At 41.9% G+C, this 22308-nt stretch overlaps 2 protein-coding genes across 2 annotated transcripts; both read left to right on the top strand.

Moving 5' to 3' along the window:
- The first annotated feature begins 344 nt into the window (after positions 1-344).
- LOC108167182 (uncharacterized) lies at positions 345-4252 on the top strand. The gene is made up of 2 exons (XM_017310360.2): positions 345-960; positions 2088-4252. Exon 2 carries the CDS (start codon positions 2091-2093, stop codon positions 2994-2996), a length of 906 nt encoding a protein of 301 aa, XP_017165849.2. The 5' UTR covers positions 345-960; positions 2088-2090; the 3' UTR covers positions 2997-4252.
- A 5760-nt stretch (positions 4253-10012) lies between these two features.
- On the top strand, positions 10013-17236 carry LOC145548786 (uncharacterized). Its single transcript, XM_081599738.1, has 2 exons — positions 10013-11228; positions 15515-17236. The coding sequence occupies exon 2, from the start codon at positions 15542-15544 to the stop codon at positions 16400-16402; it is 861 nt and encodes a 286-aa protein (XP_081455864.1). The 5' UTR covers positions 10013-11228; positions 15515-15541; the 3' UTR covers positions 16403-17236.
- The last annotated feature ends 5072 nt before the right edge of the window (positions 17237-22308 follow it).

The following is a 22308-nucleotide window of genomic DNA, read 5'->3' on the forward strand; positions in this document are numbered from 1 at the left end:
TATTAATTTTTTAGCGGTTATGCACCTAAAACCTCCTAGCAGAGAGATTTTCATTCATTATATTATCACAAAACATATAATTGTTGCTATTTTTGACAGTTTTATTTTAAATTAATTATTTATGTTTGTTTAAATACAAAATAAATGAATGTTAAAATGTTTTAATTACTTTCCCTCGTTTATCTATTTAAAAAAAAATCCCAACTTTATTTCTTGTTTTTATTTATTTAATTAGAAATCATATTAAAAGCATAATTATTAATATGCTGTAATTTTCTCTTTCTTTTTTTAATATCATAGAGATTTAGCAAATTAAGTTTGCTTTTTAAAAGTTGTCATTTCTATATATTCCAGTTATTTTTATGTTGCAGTATTCATTTATTTACTTATTTTTACACTCAATTTGGAATATTTTTGCATTTCTAATTATTTTTTTCATTAAAGTGCGAAAGTAAATGCTTTTATGTTTGTAATATCATCCATATTAAACATCCACTTTAGGCCTGAGACACCGTTGAACCGCTGTAGCTATGTTTCGTGTTTAGGGTTTTAGTTTTTGGGTAAATAGAAACAAACAAGAAGGAGACATTTTGTTCAGATTCGGTTTGTAGTCTTTCCGTCCTCGTCTTTGTTGTCCTGCAGATGCTTTAGGTTGTGTTTGCATTGACATGCCATACTACACCACGGCTTCATTTGCTGTCTTTGCATACATGCTGGGTTTAGAACGAGAAACTTCATACGCTTTCACGTCTCCATTTCATCCTAAATGACAGCTGAGAACTCTAATGGCTGCCCCACCGGGATTCAGTTACACGAAAACATTTGATCGGTTCGGTTTGTTGGTTTAAGTCGCACCGGCGTCACCAATACATATAGAGTCCTGGTCCAATTCTCTGACAGTCAGAACCAGAAAGACGAGACATTCAGGAGAGAAACCAGAGGAAAGATCCAAACTAACGGGTACATTTCTATACTCTTCTCAGATGTTACTTTTTCATACAATATTGAGAATCATTTTGTCCAGAATATCCTGATTTATTATGGATTTGATTAGTTATTCGACATGTTTGTAGTAATCAGTGAATGATCTATTTCAGTTCATTTATTTGTCTTAGTTTTGATAACAGTCTTGGACTCTGCAGGAATCTTTTTATCTGGAGTCCAAATTAAAATCAACGTTAATATTCCAGTTATCACAACAACTCATCATAATGAATTACAGCCAATTTTCCAACATGTCTTCAGGTTTGCAGACATTTGTTCTGCTCAAAGACAAATGTCTCCTTTAGGCATCTTCAAAACGTTTCAGATATGGACTTTGACTGGGCCATTGCAATGTCTTAGTCCTCGTTTTTCCAGCTGTTCTGCTGTAGATGGGCTGTTGTGTGGCAGAAATTGTGATTCTGGGGTGAAAAAGAAGAATTTCCATTATATATTCCTGTCATTCCTTCCTGCATTGCCTCACAATGTGGCTCATTCGGTCAAAAACATAATTACTCTTTACAATGATTAAACTTTGAGACTTATTAGTTGATTATATGGGCTGCACAGTGGCGCAGTTGGTAGAGCCGTTGCATTGCAGCAAGAAGGTTCTAGGTTCGATTCCCGGCCCCGGTCTTTCTGCATGGAGTCTCCATGTTCTCCCTGTGCATGGTGGGTTTTCTCCAGGTACTCCAGTTTCCTCCCACAGTCCAGTCAGGTTAACTGGCCTCTCCAAATTGCCCCTAGGTGTGAGTGTGTGTGTGCATGGTTGTGTGTCTCTGTGTTGCCCTGCGACAGACTGGCGACCTGTCCAGGTGACCCCACCTCCCACCCGGCACGCCAGCTGGAGATGGGCACCAGCAACCCTCCCGACCCCACTGAGGGACAAGGGTGCAGGAAAATGGACAGATGGATGGATGGATAGTTGATTATATATATTTTTGAGGAGATTCAGATTTTTGAGTGGAAATTAATGTAATTTTCTGCAACTCTGGTGGAAATGAAACTATCATCTGCAAATGTGATGATATGGACATGTTACAGACGTAAGAGGAGAATTAATTAGCGATGGTTCAACTGTTTTTGGCTTCTGCTCTTCTTTCCAGGCCATGTCTCTCAACGCTTCGTTGTCTCTTAATGTCCTTCCTGTCCCCTCAACCTCCAACTCGTCTGACGTTCCCTTTTTCATGACCTGTCGACTCTCAGTGGCCACGAGAGTGATATTCATGGTTTACAGCAGCATCAACTCTCTGCTGCTCCTCCCTCTCTACGTCTTCGTTCTCTACATGGAGATCCGGCGCTGGAGACGTCAGCACTCTGCCGGGGCGACACTGAGCCCCTCCGACTTCTTCACCCTCCAGATGATGATCCTAGAGATCATTTGCGTTATTGGATCTGTCCTTTTCACGTCAAGCTTTTACAGGGAAAGTCAGATTCTGCTCTTTCTGGGTGTATTTTTATTCTGTATCATTTTACCAGGACAAACATTTTTACATGTCCTGACCTGCGCTGACCGCTACCTCGCTGTTGTTCACCCCATCGCCTACATGCGCAGTAAGGAAACCCACAGGGTCAAAATTAGAGTCATCAGCAGCGCTTCGGTTTGGCTGCTGTGTTTGGGATGGATGAAGGTGCTACAGGTGAACTTGCCAGACTTTCCCTCTGTTCCTTTTTTCCTTATTTTAGTTCTCACCGTAAGTGTGATGGTTTTCTTCTGCTGTTCTGTCCTCCGGGCTCTAACTCGCCCAGCGTCAGCGGAGGCGGGCGATCAGAAAAGACAGGCTGACCAAACCAAACGCAGAGCTTTTCACATGATCCTGGCCATAACCGTCACTCTAGTGCTGAGATTTGCTGGGCTCCTGGTGGGTTTTGGGTTAAAACACGTGCTCTTTCTGGATCCCAGGAGGTTGTGCGGATTCCTGGATTCAGGAATCTTCCTGACGTTTCCCAGTAGTCTGGTTCTGCCGCTCCTGTTTCTGCACAGAGCGGGAAAACTAACCAGCTGTATAAACTAGAGCATTGGGATGAGATGTTCTGGATGCCAGCATTTACTTTTCTAACGTCCTGTTAGACCTAGCTGTGCAACAGTGCTAAAATTAGCTTCTACTATGACAAAAACGACACCTGATCACTATTTGTTTTTAAAGAAAACACAAACTAACAGCACAGAAAAACAACGACACAGGAAAAGGTTTTCAAATGAGGTGGTTTGCTGAACTAAATGAGTTTGTTTTAATTAGTAAATGCTGAATTGTTTTGTTTGCTTTTTGTTTAATGTAAACAAATGTTGCATTATTTTCCACTTTGATTTGTAGTAGTTGTTTGTGCCTAATAAGGTTTCCTCCAATTTATGTTCATTTCAATTTTCTAACTTCCTGTAAGAGGTAGTTGCGCTGCGATGTTAACACAATCTGTACACAAGAAGATGTGGAATTCTGTTCTATCAAAAACAAATGATAATAAAAAAGATATTGGTCTAATTTTCTAGTTGTCTGCTGCAGCCAGCTGTGCTACAGCATCAATAGCTTGTAAGTAAAATCAGGAGTTTTGACTTGGCTGATGCTTTTCTTCATTTTTCTCTTTCTTCCTCCAGTCTTTCAGAGATAAAACTCTTTATATTCTTAAGTAAAAGAAAAAGTCTCATTTTAACACAAATATAAAAGAATAAAAATTAGAGTTAAGTCTGACAGAAGATGTAATTTAAAACCACAGTGCCATCTTCTGGAGAAATATGTGCATTGCAACATGACTTTCCAGATTTATTATTAGCATTTAAAAAAAAATGCATGCTCTTATTTCTTCCAACTTTACAGTGACGTGTTACTCTGTGTTGATCTGTCATTAAAAAATTAAACCATGTTGCTTTTTGAAAACAGCTTCATACATTTAGAAAAAGCTCGAAGTGCAACTATTAAATGTAAAGTTAAAGCCCATTTGTTTTTAAAGAAGCTATTATGAAAATAAAATGAACGATGAGAAAACAAAACTCAAAGACAATTAATTCTCCTGCATGCAAACCGGAGCGGCTTCATTTGTTTAATTCATGGGAGAGCGGTTTCTGTCCAGACTGTGATCAGCTGACCACTTGGTGCTCAGACAGTTTAACTTTACGCACAGAGAACATCGTGGAGCTCATTATTAATCAGACTAAGAACAATATCTGTCAGAGAATCAGCTCTGATCTGGACGCTTTAACGGACCAGAGGCTCTGGAGCGTCCAGCAGCTGATCCGCTTCTGCTGGGTTTTCTCCCGCTGAGGGATCAGGAACCGATCAGAGTTCTGCCGTCTGCTAATCACGTCATTTCCTGAAATGTTACCTGATTTCAAAAACGTTCCAACAGAGAAATAATAAATGTTTCCTTTGATGACTACAAATTGGAAATAAATTTGTAGTCATTTGAGGGGAGGAGACAGCCAGGTGAGGAGAAACTGATCTTATCTATCGATTCACTATTTTATCATACAGACATTAGGCTGTTGTTGTTGTGCTATTAGCTAGCTGCTAGGCTAGCTAACGACTTTGCTAGCAAAGCTAGATAACTAAAAGCTTCTTCCCTGTATCTTTAATGATATCAGTCATTCTTCAGTATTTATTATGCATAAAGGGCACATCGCCTGTCCAAAACCGATCATCTCCATAATGGATATATGTCAGATCTTCTAATTTCCTTTGCTGCATAACGTACATTTCATTTATTCTGGCGTTAGGTAAATGTATCCTGATGGAGAAAAACACTTAAATAAAAGTCCAACAAGGATATTAATTTAGAATTAAAAATAACTCACCCTGAATCACCATGATAGATATAATGAATGTAATAAAAGTGACATTAATGAAGGAAAAAACTCAACCAGACTTTAAGTTTAGTTTCTGGTTCACAGAATATGAAGTTAAATTTGTTTCCCAATTATTCAATGGAAACAAAAACTAACCTCAGTTAAGTAAAATAAAATTGTAATCAAAACTTTTGGAATTGTAATGATTCCTTTAAAAAAAAGGTTTTGTTTAAAAGACTTTTTTTAATTAACTAATTTTTACCAAACAAACATTTATTTGCACACATCATAAATCTGTTGTTGTGATTTTAGTCTCTGCTAAAGACGTCATGTGAGAATCACAAGCAAAACTTTGAGTCAAACAAAAACTTAGAACAGCAAGAAAAGATTCATGACAAGCGCAAATAAGTTTGTTTTGCAAAAAAAGTTCATGAGTCAAAAATGTTTAATTTGAATTAAAAAAAAAAGTTTTTTAAGCAAAACTCAGTAGCTTTTCTCATGGTGACATTAACAATAAATATTTGTTTTTGTCTTTTTTCTGCAGTTCCAGTTAAAGTTTGCTGCAGCTCTGCTTCCTGAATGGACCGTCTTCATCTCCACTGCAGCAAACAGGCAGATCTGTTATAGATTACAGTCACTAAAAGGTTGCATTGAGCCCTAGTTTATATTTTAATAGTGTAATTATGTAAAGACTAAATATGTCTGGTGGTCCAGCTCTGATGTACATATCTTGCTAAATTTGAATATTGCAAAACTTTCCTATAACAAAATAAACCTGCAGAAAGAAATTACTAATAAAATATCTTACATATTCATAGTGTTATGCTCTATATGGAGATGTTCCTTAGCTTTGATTGAATATGTCACATTTTTGTAATTTATCATTGTTTATTAAACTCTGAAAGCTGTTTGTTAATATTCTGTCCTAAAATACGGTTAGATGGGCCTTTTGTTGTTGTTTTTTTGAGCTCCTGCCCCTTTAGTGGCCTCTGCACGGCCCTGCCAACAACAATAATAATCTCAGTGATTATTGTTTCAATAAGGTTTTGACCAATTGCCTTTCGGTTCCATGACCAGGAGTTTAAAATGAACCAATCAACCACCGCTGTGTTCATGAGGCTCATTAATGATGCACAATAAATATCAAGCCTGCAAACTTGATATCGGACTGGATGTCGTGTTTTTAACATAATCTCTGCTCGGCTTGTGGAGCGCAGGAGGTTGCCATGGCAACGGCTGTGCTTAAATGACGCAAGAGAGACGGAGAGTGAAAAGGTGCGACTGGTTTAGAGTTGATCACCTGTTCAGGTCACTAGCGAGGAATACAGATTTAAATATTTATTGAGGATAAGAGGAAGCCCCGCCCACAAGGCAAAATACGCGCGTGCTCGTGATGAGCACTGAGAAAGCAGCGCGTAGGGAACTACGGACACCGTGAAGGCTCAAACATGTTTCGGCAAAGTTGTCACTTTTTTCACGTTTTTGCGGAAAACAAATAGTAATAATACTAATAACAATAATAATAAAAATAAGTAATGATAAATACATATATGTCACATATTATATATATATATATATATATATATATATATATATATATATATATATATATATATAAACAGGGTAATGCATTTTAATGCTCAATATTACCCATCAGATCCCCCACTTTAAAACAAGGGAACGGTATTTGATGGGTAATATTGAGCATTAAAATACATTGCCCTGTTTTTATTTCATAAATATATATATGTATATATAACTAAACATATATATACATTTATAATAATTATAATATATATGTGACATTTATGTATTTATCATCACTATTATTTATTATTATTACTAGTATTAGTATTATTGTTGTTGTTATTATTATTAGTTTGTCAAAGAAACTGAATGATGCTATTGATGCTGGGAACATGAGAGCCTTGAGGGGCTGAAATATCTATGATTAGCCTTTTTTTTACCTGAATATTTGCGAGTGGCGATGCCAATGGGGCTGACGCGGAACGTAGGGAAAGGGGACCTAGAAAAGGGGCCTATAACGAACCCTTTTTGAACTTCTTCGGCGAGGAGAGAGTCGACTGTGTCGGGACCTGAGAGAGCGGATTGAAGATTGTGACATTGGTAGGTGGAATCTGGAACAATTTCTATGCCTGGGTGGAAACCGTGAGTGAAGCCGTTAATGAGAAAGTTAACAAATTCCCTGTCTGGGTGATGCTTGAGAGGGCTTTCACCTGTACTGGAGTGGAGAGATGGCGGCCTAGTCAGTCTGCTGTGGAAGTGGGGTTATGGGGGCAGGTGTGCCTTGCGTGGGCTCCGCCGCAGAAGGAGCAGGCGCGCAGCAACCTGCAACTGGAGCTTGAGCAGCCGAGGTCGTTGAAGTTGTTGCAGATCATCCTGCCTCCTTGGTACAGGATGGGGCGACCTCTTTTCTCGGTTCCCCTGTGCGTGAGGGTTTTGGCGGAGGGAGATGGTTCGCTGGACTTCGGAATGAGGGGAGGAAGAGGGGCGGCGGTGGTCAGACGGTCGGCGGTAGAAAAAGCGAGAGCGGAGAGGGATGATAGATGTACAGGCTGTGGTTGGGTGAGAAATGGTGTCTCTGTAAAGAGAAAAAGCGAGAGCAAATTCGACGGGTGTGAGGTCTTTGGAATGGGAGCTTAAAGAATTGTTAAGTTGCATGGGAAAGATTTAAATCGGTTCCAGCCGGTCAGATATACGGAAAGCGAGCGAGGAGCTGGGCTGCTGAGGATTAAATCTTGAGAAGCTCGGTGGAGATCAGGTAATGGAGGGCTCAGTTGAATATGGTTGAAGAAAACGGAGGGACCGGCGTGGAACGTGCTTCTGCATCTGGGGCCAAGAGTCTGAATTTCTGGAAGGAAAAACGAGAAAGAGCGTCAGCGGTTTTTTGATCCGGAAATATGAGCGGCTTGAATGAGAAACTGATGTTGGGCAGAAACTAAAGTAAGTCTGCCATGAACTGCATGATTTCGGGGGAGCGAGAGCGGCCTTTATTGATGATTTCTACTACTGCCGTGCTGTCTGAATGAATGAGGATGGATTTTGTAGACCATTCGTGACCCCAAAGGATCGCAGTGATGACGAAGAGAGCGGAAGAAGGAGAGCCCGAGGCGTTCTGGAGAGACTTAAACTCGAGTGGCCATTTATCGGCGAACCGTTTTAATTTGTAATAAGCACCGAAACCCGTGAATTTAAAGAATTGCTAAGTTGCATGGGACCTTGGTTTGTATTGATTTCTCTTGGTTAACTAAAACAGATGAGAGAAGGTTGAAGGAGAAGTGCTAGATCGACATAATTACCATGCAGGACTTGCTGGCGAAGTGAAGGAGAAATGGGGGAGGGCCGTGGTACTTATTGGATGACTGAGCTGGTTGAGGTTGAGGCAGCTGGGGACGGGTCAAAGAGGTCATCCGAGTCGGAGCGGTCGGGCTGGACAGAAAGAGCGTCTTCCGTTGTGAGAAGAACGTTTTTGTTGACAAGCAACGTAGTCTGTTGACAAACGATGTAACAGGCGTGGAACGGCTCTGGAGCGGGTAAATATGGGCCGTTTAGGAAATTGGAGGTGTGGTTTGAGGCGTGGTTCTGCTCCTGAACCTAAATTAACAAGTTAACTCCAGGTTGTTTTACCTTTGTTTACCTTTAATGTGGCTCATCACAGCCGCTGTAGTTTCTGAACGTTCAATAAACGACAAACTTGGACTAATTTCCTCGATCTTTGTGAGTTTACGTTATTTACAACAAACACGGTAAATATTTTTCATTAAGTATTTAACAAACAAATGGCTTCTACCGCGATAATTATGTGACATTAAATTAATTATCTAATATAAAAAATAGTTTGGTTCTTTGAGCTCAGACTCTGAAAAACTTTTCCTTTATCGTTTTCTCTTCATGCCAGGAAAGAAGGTCCAAAAGACCCAGGAGACGACGTGGCTTCCAGACAGAAAGTCCCAAGGACCCAGGTAAGGCCCCCACTCTGAGGATCTGTTTAGTCTTTTCTTCCATCGGGTTTGTATTCATTTGGTCAGATGAGTAGTAACCGTTCTCCTGCAGCGAGGCGTACCCAGGATTTCAGTTTCCACCGAAGAAACAATGTGATCCCCAGGCAAGTGAATCAATTTCAGGGAATTAAACAGAGAAAACCACTAACTGCTGAATAAAACTTGACTAACTTTTAACTATTAACATAATTATATTCCTCAACACCTCAGGCTCCACCCAGATTTCGAAGGGGACGGGACGGTTTAGGTCAGGAGTTTGAAAACGATCAGAGCGACGCCTGCAGCCGCTCCAAAGCCCAGGCCAAAACTCAAGCCGCTCACAAAAGACTCTCCACAGTTGGTCAAAAAGCCCCACACACTCCAGCTCGGACGCTGCCGCTCTCCATTCAAATGGCCAAGAATGGCTTCCACCATTTCATCTTCTTCAGATGCATTTAAGTTATAAGACCTTTTGATCTTCTTCATTAGTCCTGCAATTTCAAGTAGTAACTCCTCCGTATCTAAATATCTTAGCCTCCTCCTTTCAACCCTGATATAAAAATCTTTAATATCGTCAACGAGGTTGTTATCCATGTTGAACGTTTTCTCTAGTCTTTCTTCAGAACTCGAATGAAAGATCTTGGGAAAGTTCAAGTACTTAAAACTGTTTTATGATGTCATAACAAAGGAGAATGGTATTATGACATCACAGGGAGAGTGATGTCATAACTGACACATATTTGCATTTGCATATATTTATGCATTTTATAAAATATATTTATATGGTTTTGTTTTTTACATATGTTGAGAATGAAAATCTTAACGGATGAATCATAATTTGTATCGACACACGGAGCATAAAAGCATCCGACTGATTTTATTCTCTTTCAGCGCTGAAAGGAGACGTTTTAACCTTCACATCCGAGACGTTTCTAAAAAAGTCTGAGCAGCGTCTGAGGAGCAGCTGATCTGAAGACTGAAGACTCTCCCTGAATCTCACCACGTCTCTGTGGCCTGATAAGTTTCTGTTTCTCTGAGGAATGAGCCTCAGAGTCTGACAGAATCAAACATCCATCCATCCATTTTCCTGCACCCTTGTCCCTCAGTGGGGTCAGGAGGTGCTGGTTCCTCTCCAGCTGGCGTGCCGGGCGAGAGGCGGGGTCACCTGGACAGGTCGCCAGTCTGTCGCAGGGCAACACAGAGACACACAGGACACACAACCATGCACACACACACTCACACCTCGGGACAATTTGGAGAGGCCAGTTAACCTGACAGTCATGTTTTTGGACTGTGGGAGGAAACCGGAGTACCTGGAGAAAACCCACCATGCACAGGGAGAACATGGAGACTCCATGCAGAAAGACCCCATGCCGGGAATCGAACCCAGAACCTTCTTGCTGCAAGGCAACAGCTCTACCAACTGCGCCACTGTGCAGCCCAGAATCAAACATGTAACTCTTCACTATGAGCCCTTTGTCTAACAGCGTGTGACTCTTTCTCCACCTGGTAAAACGTCTCAACGTCCCGTTTGGCTCTGAAGAGCCCGAAACTAAACGGGGAGACGAACCTGGAGCAGACACTGTCCCTGTCCGGAAACGTCCTGAGGCTTTTCCAGATGTTCACATCATTCATGTCGTCTTCATGTCATTCAGGTAGAAACAGACGGGGCCCCAGGCCTCCGAGGCGCTGGGTCCAAACCACCATGTAGGGAAATAAAATGTTAATAAAGTGTTAAAAAACAGCTAAATGCTAAAAAGAATAAAATATTAAGATGATATGTGAAAGTTAATGAGCTATAAAAGAGTAAAATATTAAAAGAATATTTTAAAATGTAAAGATAATATTTAAAAATTAATAAAACATAGAAAGGATGCAATGTTAAGAAATGAAACGTTAAGATAATCTTAGAGTTAATGAGTATTTAAGGGTTTAGAATATAAAACAAATAGTTTCAAACCAACAGAGTAAATAAGCCTCACATGCAGCCGACAGAAATATAATGAGATGAATAAAATCTAACCAGTTCAGTCTAGATCTATCAACGTCAGATCCGTTTCTGCGTGTCCAGATGTAGAGGCGGAGCAGCTAGATAGGAAACCCGACAGCCAGGCTTCAGAGGCGTTTCAGCTGTAAACTGGTCCACAGTCTCACTTCCTGTCACACCCAGAAAGGATTGGACTTTATTCTGCGACACAAAAACAACTAAAGCACAATTAATGGCTTTATAGAATGAATACTAAAGGAAAAATATGATTTTTTATCCTAGATACTAGTCCTGCCCTCAAACTCTAGAAAGCTGCAGCTCCACCATCGTCTTCTGGTTCTGGGAACCATCTGATGGACAGGTGGGTTCTGTTGGTACCGCTGCTCTTCTCTGTGTTGGAGGTGATGCACTGACCAGCCGAGGACCTCAGGCAGGAAGCAGCAGCAGGTGATGAGGAGAGCAAGGAGGAAGATTCTTTCAGGTTGGCCACCATCTGATTAGTAAACATGTCTGTTTTTTTAAGGCTCTTTGAAGCTTTTTCTCTTTTGCTAAGCATCAATATATCAATAACATCTGTTATTTATTAACCAAATGACCCTCTTTTGTAGGTTTATCATATTTATCAATGTGTTGTTGGCAGTTTTGAGGAGAAGTTTGATACAACTAAATGTATTAAATGATATAAATGCTCAGGTTAGACCAGGGGGGTCCAAAGTGGGTCCTGCAGGTTTGATTCTCTCCCTGCTGGTAGATCAACCTCCTCAGCAGGTCAATGTTCCTCTCAGGCCTCTAATGAGCCTCACCTGATGCAGGTGTGTAAAACCAGGTGAGACTGAAACATGCAGGATGAGGGCCGACACACCTGGTTAGACCTTCTGCATGACTTGGTTAAAAAAACCTGTTTCTTCAAATTATAGCGAGAGACAGAAAAATCAAACAATCCGTTCCGTGTTTTAAGAAACACTGTTCTGTAAAATCTATTTGACACGTGATCGTTGTTAATTTTAATGTATTCAGAATATTCAGTATCAACTCCAGAAGTTTCTGTTTCTACACATTAGAAAACATTTCATGTAAAAAGTCTGTTTTAAAGCAAACAACAAGTAAAAGTTTCAGCCATTAAACAAGGAGCATTTTTAACGACACTTTAGCATTTTTGCCTGTTTCCCTGCATGAGGACATACGGGTTCCAGTGGCGGAGCTACACTTTTAAAGTTGGGGGGTTAAGGGGGGGCGGGACTACCTCTGGGGGGGCAAAATTTAAAATGTGTGTGTGCATATATATATATATATAATTTAAAAAATAACCAAACTGAATATTTGGTTATTTTTTAAGCCCCTCTGTCATTTGACATGTTATAATTAACTCCTTTGACTGGAGCACATGGAGACATGATAGACTTTACGCAGAGTTCATCACAGAGGAAACTAAAATCAATCAAATTAAAGATCCTTTCTGAATATCATCTCATGGACACTGAACTAAATGCGTCTTTCTGACCGGGAGCTGACAGCGTGTTGAAGAGTTATGGACACCTTGGTTAGGAAGCTCTGCTTGGACAGGTAACAATATTTCGGGTCGGACCAGAATTATTTGCCTGATGGAGGTTCGGGCTTCTAATGAGTTTACATTTAATGAGTTTTGAGCACACAGAGAAAAGCTGAAGAGAATGTTATGATCTACTTATTGTAGTTGAAGTAGAGGAATAGCAGCTGACTGTTGAGAGAGGAAAGAAATTAAAGTGCAGATCCGTTAGAAACCAGCGCAGAGCTCTGGGCAATAAATGCTCCAATTAATCACACATGAGACGACAAACACCAAATATACAATATATAGTTACACTGCTGAGTTAATGGTGTTTTAAAACCAAACCAGTAAAAACTGAGTTAACATGTCAGATTCCCTCCTCACCTCGTCTTGATGAGAACAGAGAGCAGTTCGCTGGTTTCTGTCCAGACTGTGATCAGCTGACCACTTGGTGCTCAGACAGTTTCAACTTTACGCACAGAGAACATCGTGGAGCTCATTATTAATCAGACTAAGAACAATATCTGTCAGAGAATCAGCTCTGATCTGGACGCTTTAACGGACCAGAGGCTCTGGAGCGTCCAGCAGCTGATCCGCTTCTGCTGGTTTTTCTCCCGCTGAGGGAAGTGATGCGGATCAGGAACCGATCAGAGTTCTGCCGTCTGCTAATCACGTCATTTCCTGAAATGTTACCTGATTTCAAAAACGTTCCAACAGAGAAATAATAAATGTTTCGTTTGATGACTACAAATTGGAAATAAAATGATTTTTTTCTTTGACGGACAACAAAAAACTCCAGCTCCACCTCTGATCCAAACTAGAACATCGTCGGCCCTCTTCGGTTTTTTCTCTTTTTGCGGAGGATCAATAAATAACTTATTGGTGTTTTACCATCACCACCAGGTATGAAGAGCTTTAGCCTTTGAGTTGCACCACAGCAGCAACTGAAACACCCAGGAGAAGAATATCAGCTTGTTATGAGTATAAAGGAGGCTGGTATCACGCCTGATGAAAATCTATTTATTTATGTCACATGGACTTATATAAAGTTTTATACATTTTCTTTTCATATATTTGTTTTTCTTCTTTAGATATTAGAATGATTCCAAATAATATACAGGAATAACCTGGTGCTGTTACATGTCAATCATCAGGGGGGGCCAATCAGATGACAGGGGGGCACTGGCCCCCCTGCCCCCCCCTCTGGCTCCGCCACTGATTGATACTGAAACATCAATACTCCAGACAGCAGATCGATTCTTACCAATACTGTCAATACTTCGATCATTTTAGATGAAATAACAAAACGAGAGCTTAAAGGAGACTCATTTAGGCAAAACCTAAATGATTTAGGTTTCTTCTGCCATTGCTAAAATAGCCTAGCTGTGATAAATGAGGCTGCCAGCTCAATGCACATGAACATATTAGAGTGACGTCGTGTTTTGTTGTGACTTCATACCAATAAATTCAGAGTTATTGTAAAGATGTAAATGTAAAGATAAACCTAAAAACTGTGGAAGTAATTCTTTATGAAGCTGTAGTTCAGAGAAAAGGTCAAACATCCTGGCAGGTTGACATCAAGTCCAGATACAGACAATAAATCAAATTCATAACTCACCAGCGCTTTTTATGATTCATGGAAAAAAAACAAAAAAGCTACAATAAATCACAAAGTTTGCATGATGCAAATAAGCTGTCAGTTTGTCAGTTTCCCTCCCATTAAAACCCACAGATGAACTTAAACAAGTTATTCAAGCTGAGCTCAGCCAGCAGCAAGAAACCAAACACGGCTCACCAGGTCAGTCTGTTTAATTATATCATGTACAGGACGGCAGGACTTTTATTTGAAAATTACCAAGAGTTTTTCTGTTTCTCCCAACTGAAACCACTTCCTCCTGCCAAAATGCATTTTAAAATATTGACCTTTTACAACAGGGGTCCCCAAACTTTTTCCTGTGAGGGCCACATAACTTTTCCCTTCTCTGGTGGGGGGCCGAGTCACTGTTTAAAAGAAAAAGTGTTATGCGCTTATCACCTGCGCTGCCGGAAATTGTTGACGGGAGGGAGGGGGTGTTTGAGGGGTGAGGGGGGGGGGTTGAAGGTTGAAACTGTTCTCCATTGATTTTTACCCAGAAAGCACATGGGCAAAAACCGTTAGTGAAACGGTCACTGGGACTGACTGGTATATCTTCCATTGAGGGAAACCTGGAATGCGGCGTTCATAACAAACACGTGTTCATCTGCTCTACCGCTAGCAAACAACCGCACTGATTACATAACATAGAAGTCAAGCAGTTCCCTAAAAGTCCAACAGATGGCAGCAATGCGCCATGAAAAACAAAACACCCACAGTTTACAGGACACACTTCCTGCTAAGAAAGAAAAATCCACATATAAACCGGAAAATACAATATATGAAAAAAATCTGAATGCTCCCTGGTATTTGTTCAGGGGGCCGGACCAAATGTGGCGGCGGGCCGGATCCAGCCCGCGGGCCGTAGCTTGGGGACCACTGTTTTACAACTTCGAGGCGCCATGATGGACGTCGGAAGTGAGGGACGGGAGTGTTGAACAGAGACTGAAATTGTTTTCCTACCTTGTTTTTGTCAGTTTATTAATTTCTTTTACTTATCGGGGTCAAGCTAATTTGTCTGTGAAGGTAACTCACCTGGCTGGGGCTCATAGCCGGAGGGACTTACTAAAGGTTGAAACAGTCAGCTAGCTTAGAAACCGACCCGAACCGCCTCCCTCCTGACGTGTTGATCAAATTACATACTTTGCCTGAATCCACGCCACATGATTTATATTAATATGTCATAAACAGTGTTTCCCCTTAGACCAGAGCAGCGTTAAAACCGAACAAAAGAGATGCTAACCAGTTTTTTCCATACATGCTATAGGCTACACGGCGTTGTTTCCATGGTTACCAATGGCTAGACGCTACCTTCTCCACAACGCGATATTTGAAAACATCTTCATACGTGCTTATAAAAACTAATATGAAATTTAAATATGAACATTAATCTTACCTTGTAAAAAGTGTTCGCCGCTAATCCGCGGTCACACCGAGGTGACGACAGTCATGATGATTGACGGCTGCTGTCCATCGCCGCCGCATCTTTCTGCTTTAAACGTTATACAATAAAATGAGAAGTTTGGTTTTCATCCTGATCTGTTTTTGATCAGCGTGACGTCACGTGCAAAGGGTCAATAAAACTCGTCTGTTATTGTATCTCCAGCGTGGAAACGCCTTCTATTCCTCCACCATGCTGACCAACTCCTCTTCCAGCATCCACTGCCTCTTCAACGCCTCCCTCCATCCGATCACCTTCTCCTGCTTCAGCGACATCAACCATGTCATCCATAACTACTGCTTCACCCTCACCAACATCCTCCTCATCCTCCCTCTGTACCTCTTCATCTTCTGGATGGGTTTCCAGAGATGGCGCTCCAACAGGCCGGCTGCAGGACAGAACAGCCACACGGACGTCTTCACCTACTGGATGGGTGCAACAGAGATCCTCTCTTCTTTTGGGTCTTTATCTTTCAGTTTTGGCATTGGAACCTGCAGAACAGCCATCATGGTGTTTGCTTATCACCTTATCTCCTTTGCTGCGCCTGCACAGACTGTGTTTCACTATCTGACTTGCATGGAGCGCTATCTGGCTGTGGTTCACCCCATTGTCTACATGAAGCTGAAGAAGTCACAGGGAACCAGAGTCAGAAACGTCTGCATTGCTGTTGGCTGTCTGCTGAGCTTCGGGATGTTTGCTTTGGTTCCCGTGTTTTACCCTCACTTCCCCACCTCAGTGTACTTCTCCATCTTCGCCTTCGTCATCATGACTGTGAGTTTCTGCAGCCTGGCTGTCTTCTGTGTCCTGATCACCTCGGGAATGAAGACGGATCAGACAAAATGGAGGGCGTTCCACACCATCCTGGCCATAACCGCCACGCTGGTGCTGAGGTTTTCTGGGCAGAGCGCATCCCTGGCCATTCTGCATCCAAACCACGGAGTAGAAAATTACTGTGAAATCTTTCTAGTCGGGTTCTGGTTCTGTTTGCCAAGCAGTCTGGTTCTACCGCTGCTGTTCCTGCACAGGAATGGGAAGCTAACCTGTCAGAAATGAAACGTCTCAAGAAACTCAAGAATCTGAGTTCTTGCTGTACAATTACGCATGAACATGGCAATAATATCAGGTTTGTCTGTAATAGATGATTAAGCAAATATTAAAATGTGGATGGATGGAAGATTAATCCTACTTTACTAATAAAATGTTAGTGGTAGGAAGTGAGAGGTGGATCAATGCTGGACTGAAACAGCAAATGTTTTGTGTTTAGTATTTGTCTTTTAAAATAAAGCCAACCTGGATGATATTAAGAAAATAAAATTAAAATAAGCTAGTTTTAAAGCTTAACATGTTTTGATTGAAATAGCCTAATTATAGTTTTAAAATTTATAACTTATTCTGGGCTATTGACCTTTATTTTACTTTATTTTACTTGTAGTTAAAGCAGATTGTTTGCCAAGATCTCTGATCTGCCCTCAGTGGGAAGCTCCAGCTTTTCACACTGATCTGTGAAAGCCATGAAGCAGCAGGAGATCAGGAGAGTCTGCTTCCATTTTATTTAGACAATGGGGACAACTGGTGTTTGATCTTGGGAACAAATTGCAGGGAGTTTCTAACTTTAAAAAGGGTCAGAGACAGGTTCTGGTTGGATGAGCAAAGATACGCCTTATTTGAATAAATTAAATGCAAGAATATAAAACTTTCTACACAGAGTAACAAATCAGATTTGCGCTGCAGTTCTCCAAAGACGTCTTTGCTGTTTGTTTGTCGTTTCCATCTTTTGTTGTTTTTCCTTTTCTCAGGTAAATTAATGTGTTGTTTGTGCTCTGAGGTTTCTGATGTTGTGTGATGTGCTTTTCTGCATCTGTCTTGAATAAATGCTGATTATTGTGACGCTGTCATCTCTGTGTGGCTTTTGTTTCCACGCATGGAATCACAAGAGATTAAAACGAGCCAGAAGTCAATGATTTTATTCTCTTAACATTGACAAACTGTCTTGATTACTTCTCAACACTTATCAAATATCCGCATGTTAGCATCCATTACTCAAGTTTAGCCTGAGGTCGCTTTCCTGCTCCTGGTAGAAACTTCAAAACTTGTTTAAAAACGATTTAAAAACTGTTTTTGTGAGCTAAATCTAGCTCAGCTGGAAAACAACCACAATGCAGGAGATATTTTGGAAGAATGTAAAACATTATTCTTTTATCTGGGTGAAAAAGGAAAAAACTTGCAAAATAAAACTAATCAAACCCGTCAAACAGCCCCTCATCTTACAGGATTAAACCTTATAACACCTTCTAACTTCAGAGTAAATCACTCTCAGGTTGTTTTAGCCTCATTAGCTGAACCAGCTGCCCAACATTCATCACGTCCCTGTTAGCCATTAGCTTTGCCGTCTCCTCATCAGTCAACATGGTGTTTTGTTTATCAAACTGCAGCTTTAAAAGATCATAACTTCAGGTGGTTGCTCAGCAACCAGCACAGCCAATCGTATCCACAGACTCGTTCCCTGCAGCGTCCTGCAGATCTTTACTCCTACCTGCCAGGATCTTTATTAAATATTATGCAGATTGTCAAGACTTTACTGAATTTTAATCCCTTTTCTGTCCAGAAATGAACTCTTGAATAGCAATATCAGTTCATAGCATCAGAAGCAGGTCAATCTGTCTCTGTCCATTAGATGATTGGAACATGCAAAGAAGCAAAGGTCTTGTATGTTTTGCACAAACACAAATCCATCATCAATAATCCTCTGAAGCTGCTTCTCACGTTTCACCTTCTTCACTTTGACAATCGAAATGTTTTGGTCATCAGCAGCTTCCAGCTCAGTCTGGGCCGAGACGAGTGAAAATTAAATTTAAACGAGATTAAATCTGGAGGTGAAACGACCTTTCTGACATTAGCAGTAATGAAATCGGGTCGTTAGGAGATTCTGCTCCATATTCAAATCATCCCTTCAGAAACTCAGACCTCAGCTCAGTGGGTGGTCATTTGAGGGTTTCATGTCATGCAAAACCAGGTTTTTGTTTATCGCTCAACCTGTTTGATCAATGATAAATGGACTGAACTGAACTTTTCCAGTCATTTTGACCACTCAGCGCTTCACACTAGAGTCACATTCACCCATTCACACTCACACATTCATACACCAATACGCAGATCAGTAGGCAGTAAGTGTTGGAAGGGAAACGACTCCATGCCAGACGGAGCAGAGAAGTGTTGTAATCTGATTGGACGGCTTAGTGCAGGGTAGGTCTGAAACATTTAATCATCTAAAGATAGTTTTAACATTTCACTCATTTTCTATTCCTGTGTTTATTGATCATCTGTAGTTAAATTTGACTGAACGTGATCAATTATTGAGTGTTTTAACTCAATATTTGAGTTAAAACACTGAAATATTGTGTGTATATTTTCTCTAATTTTCCATTAGTGAAAATAACGTAGCCGTTTTGGGACGGCTGTGGATTTATTTTATTACAATATGTGAAACTTCTTAGTAGCTTTTCCAACACTAATCGTGACGAGTTTGGTGCAGATTTATGGTTTTTTTCATCAAATTTACAGCAACGTCATGGTAACAGAAACATGTGAAGATGCAGAAGGCGACTGCATAATTTTCAACACTTTCAGTATTTTAGACTTTTATCTGGAGTATCTTTTAATGAATTTACTTCAGAAAGAAACATGTCATCCTGAGATTACAGTTGAATTTGTTCATTATGTCATTAATGTTATATTTTTAATGTTCTTGTTTCAAGGAAATATACACTAATAGAGCAGCGTTACTTCACCACATCTTCACTGAAGTAAAACAATATTTGGTAAAAATGTGACTCAAGTCTTGAGTAACTGATCAAAACATCAACCAAAATATAAAGAAAATGTTGGCGTTTTAGAAACAAATAGGAAATTCATTTATAATAACAACAAAATTCAGGCAAAAATAAATATTATTCCCAATCAGTTTCTTTCAAAATAAAACTCGTGAAACGTGTGAACTGTTGGTGAAAACGATATTATTCTTCAGGACTCGGTTTCTCCTGTTCAGGTTTGTCTATGAGGTCAATTTTCCCCGACACCTGAAGGTCACCAGACCCGCCATGCAGTCCGTTTAGCGCAACAATTATTATTATGCAGCATTAATATTTGTGTCACTAGCTTCTAATTCTCAGTGTTTTCAGAGTACAAACCAGTTTCCTGTTGGGTTTGGACCAAACCTGGAGGCTGATAAACGTTTTTACTGTTGATTAAAACGGTTTTCCACATTCCTGTTGTTTAATTTCTATTTATTTTCCCATATTTTTGCAGACCATGGCCTTCATGTTTATGTCTGTTCCTTCAGTCGTCTCTCCTCTCTTCAACACGTCCAACGTCTCCGTCAGTCACTTTTCGGCAGGATGTAAGTTTTCTGTAGGATTCAGGGTCATCTACGCGGCGTACGCCTTCACCAACCTGCTGCTCCTCCCGCTCTACGTCTTCATCCTCTGCCTGGGTTTCCAGCGACGGCGGCGTCAGCCATCAGCTGCTGCAGGCGCAGCAATCAGCCACTCCGACTTCTTCACCTACCAGATGATGATCGCTGGGATTTTTGATGTCTTCGGATCAGCACTTCTCGTTTTGGGAGGCCACCTGGAATCTCAGACGACGTTCCTGATGGGAGTGTATCTGTTAGGCTTCGTTTTTCCCATTCAGACCATGTTCCACGTCCTGACCTGCGTGGAGCGCTACGTGGCCGTGGTTCATGCCATCGCCTACATGAACCTGAGGGAGGCGGTCAAAGTGAGAGTCAGGAACATCAGCACGGCGGCCGTGTGGCTGATCGGTTTTGGGTTGTCTGCTATAATGACAATGTATCTATATAACTTCCCCGCAGACATGCTGCTGCCTTGTTTGGCCATTTGCCTGATTGCTACGTTGTTCTGCTGTCTGTCTGTCCTGCATTTCCTGAGGCGTCCAAAGCCAGGGGGCGCTAGAGGGAACCAGCAGAACACCGACAAGTCAAAGAAAAGAGCCTTCAACATGATTTTAACCATAACCGTCACTCTGGCCCTGAGGATCCTGGGTATTCTGCTTTCTGTAGGGGTTAGAAATTTAATTTTAGTTGATGCAGAATATCTGTGTGCACTGTTGGACTCGGGGGTTTGGCTGCTGGTGCCCAGTAATCTGGTTTTACCGCTGCTGTTTCTGCACAGAGCAGGAAAGTTGTAGTTTCAGGAAGAGAAGAAGCAGAACAGCAGAACTCGACTCAAACTGTTTCTGAGCATTTTAGAAGACAGGGGAATGAACAACCCAAACAAATGCAGAGTAAAATCTTTCTCATGTATGGATTGTTTTTGCTGAATGGTGGAATGCTTAAAATTGTTTCAGGAATCTTAGTTTGATGCTTCCTTATTGATCCAGAATAACTGGGTTTGATTCTGTGAGTGGATTCTTGGATTAGGTCTGTAGATGGCACTGTGCTCCAAATTTTGGTGGTTTGTTGCTCTTTGGGGAAACTTTTCCCCTGCCAAGCCAAAGCTCAGACTTATGGGATTCATATCAGAAGCAGTGGATGCAGCAGGATGTAGCAGGATGTAGCAGGATGTAGCAGGATGCAGCAGGATGGAGCTGGATGGAGCAGGATGCAGCAGGATGTAGCAGGATGTAGCAGGATGCAGGTGGATGCAGCAGGATGTAGCAGGATGCAGCAGGATGCAGCTGGATGGAGCAGGATGCAGCAGGATGTAGCAGGATGTAGCAGGATGTAGCAGGATGTAGCAGGATGTAGCAGGATGTAGCAGGATGTAGCAGGATGCAGCTGGATGGAGCAGGATGCAGCAGGATGTAGCAGGATGCAGCAGGATGCAGCAGGATGCAGCAGGATGCAGCAGGATGCAGCTGGATGGAGCAGGATGTAGCAGGATGCAGCTGGATGCAGCTGGATGCAGCAGGATGTAGCAGGATGTAGCAGGATGTAGCAGGATGCAGCTGGATGGAGCAGGATGCAGCAGGATGTAGCAGGATGCAGCAGGATGCAGCAGGATGCAGCTGGATGGAGCAGGATGCAGCAGGATGTAGCAGGATGCAGCTGGATGCAGCAGGATGCAGCAGGATGCAGCAGGATGCAGCTGGATGGAGCAGGATGTAGCAGGATGTAGCAGGATGCAGCTGGATGCAGCTGGATGCTGCAGGATGCAGGTGGATGCTGCTGGATGTAGCAGGATGTAGCAGGATGCAGGTGGATGCAGCAGGATACAGCAGGATGCAGCTGGATGCAGCTGGATGCTGCAGGATGCAGGTGGATGCTGCTGGATGTAGCAGGATGTAGCAGGATGCAGGTGGATGCAGCAGGATACAGCAGGATGCAGCTGGATGCTGCAGGATGCAGGTGGATGCAGCTGGATGTAGCAGGATGTAGCAGGATGCAGGTGGATGCAGCAGGATACAGCAGGATGCAGCTGGATGCTGCAGGATGCAGGTGGATGCTGCTGGATGTAGCAGGATGTAGCAGGATGCAGGTGGATGCAGCAGGATGCAGCAGGATGCTGCTGGATGCAGCTGGATGCAGCTGGATGGAGCAGGATGCAGCAGGATGTAGCAGGATGCAGCAGGATGCAGCAGGATGCAGCTGGATGCAGCAGGATGTAGCAGGATGCAGCAGGATGCAGCAGGATGCAGCAGGATGCAGCTGGATGCAGCAGGATGCAGCAGGATGCAGCAGGATGCAGCAGGATGCAGCAGGATGTAGCAGGATGTAGCAGGATGCAGCTGGATGCAGCTGGATGCAGCAGGATGCAGCTGGATGGAGCAGGATGCAGCTGGATGCAGCAGGATGTAGCAGGATGCAGGTGGATGCAGCAGGATGTAGCAGGATGCAGGTGGATGCAGCAGGATGCAGCAGGATGCAGCTGGATGCAGCAGGATGTAGCTGGATGCAGCAGGATGTAGCAGGATGCAGCAGGATGTAGCTGGATGCAGCAGGA

Source organism: Poecilia reticulata, chromosome 18 (assembly GCF_904066995.2).
Source record: "Poecilia reticulata chromosome 18, P_reticulata-male-v2, whole genome shotgun sequence".
In the NCBI taxonomy this organism is placed as follows: Eukaryota; Metazoa; Chordata; class Actinopteri; order Cyprinodontiformes; family Poeciliidae; genus Poecilia; species Poecilia reticulata.

What these genes read in the sequence shown, in the direction of transcription:
- LOC108167182 (XM_017310360.2), top strand. Translation starts at nt 2,091, where the DNA reads ATGTCTCTCAACGCTTCGTTGTCTCTTAATGTCCTTCCTGTCCCCTCA.
- LOC145548786 (XM_081599738.1), top strand. Translation starts at nt 15,542, where the DNA reads ATGCTGACCAACTCCTCTTCCAGCATCCACTGCCTCTTCAACGCCTCC.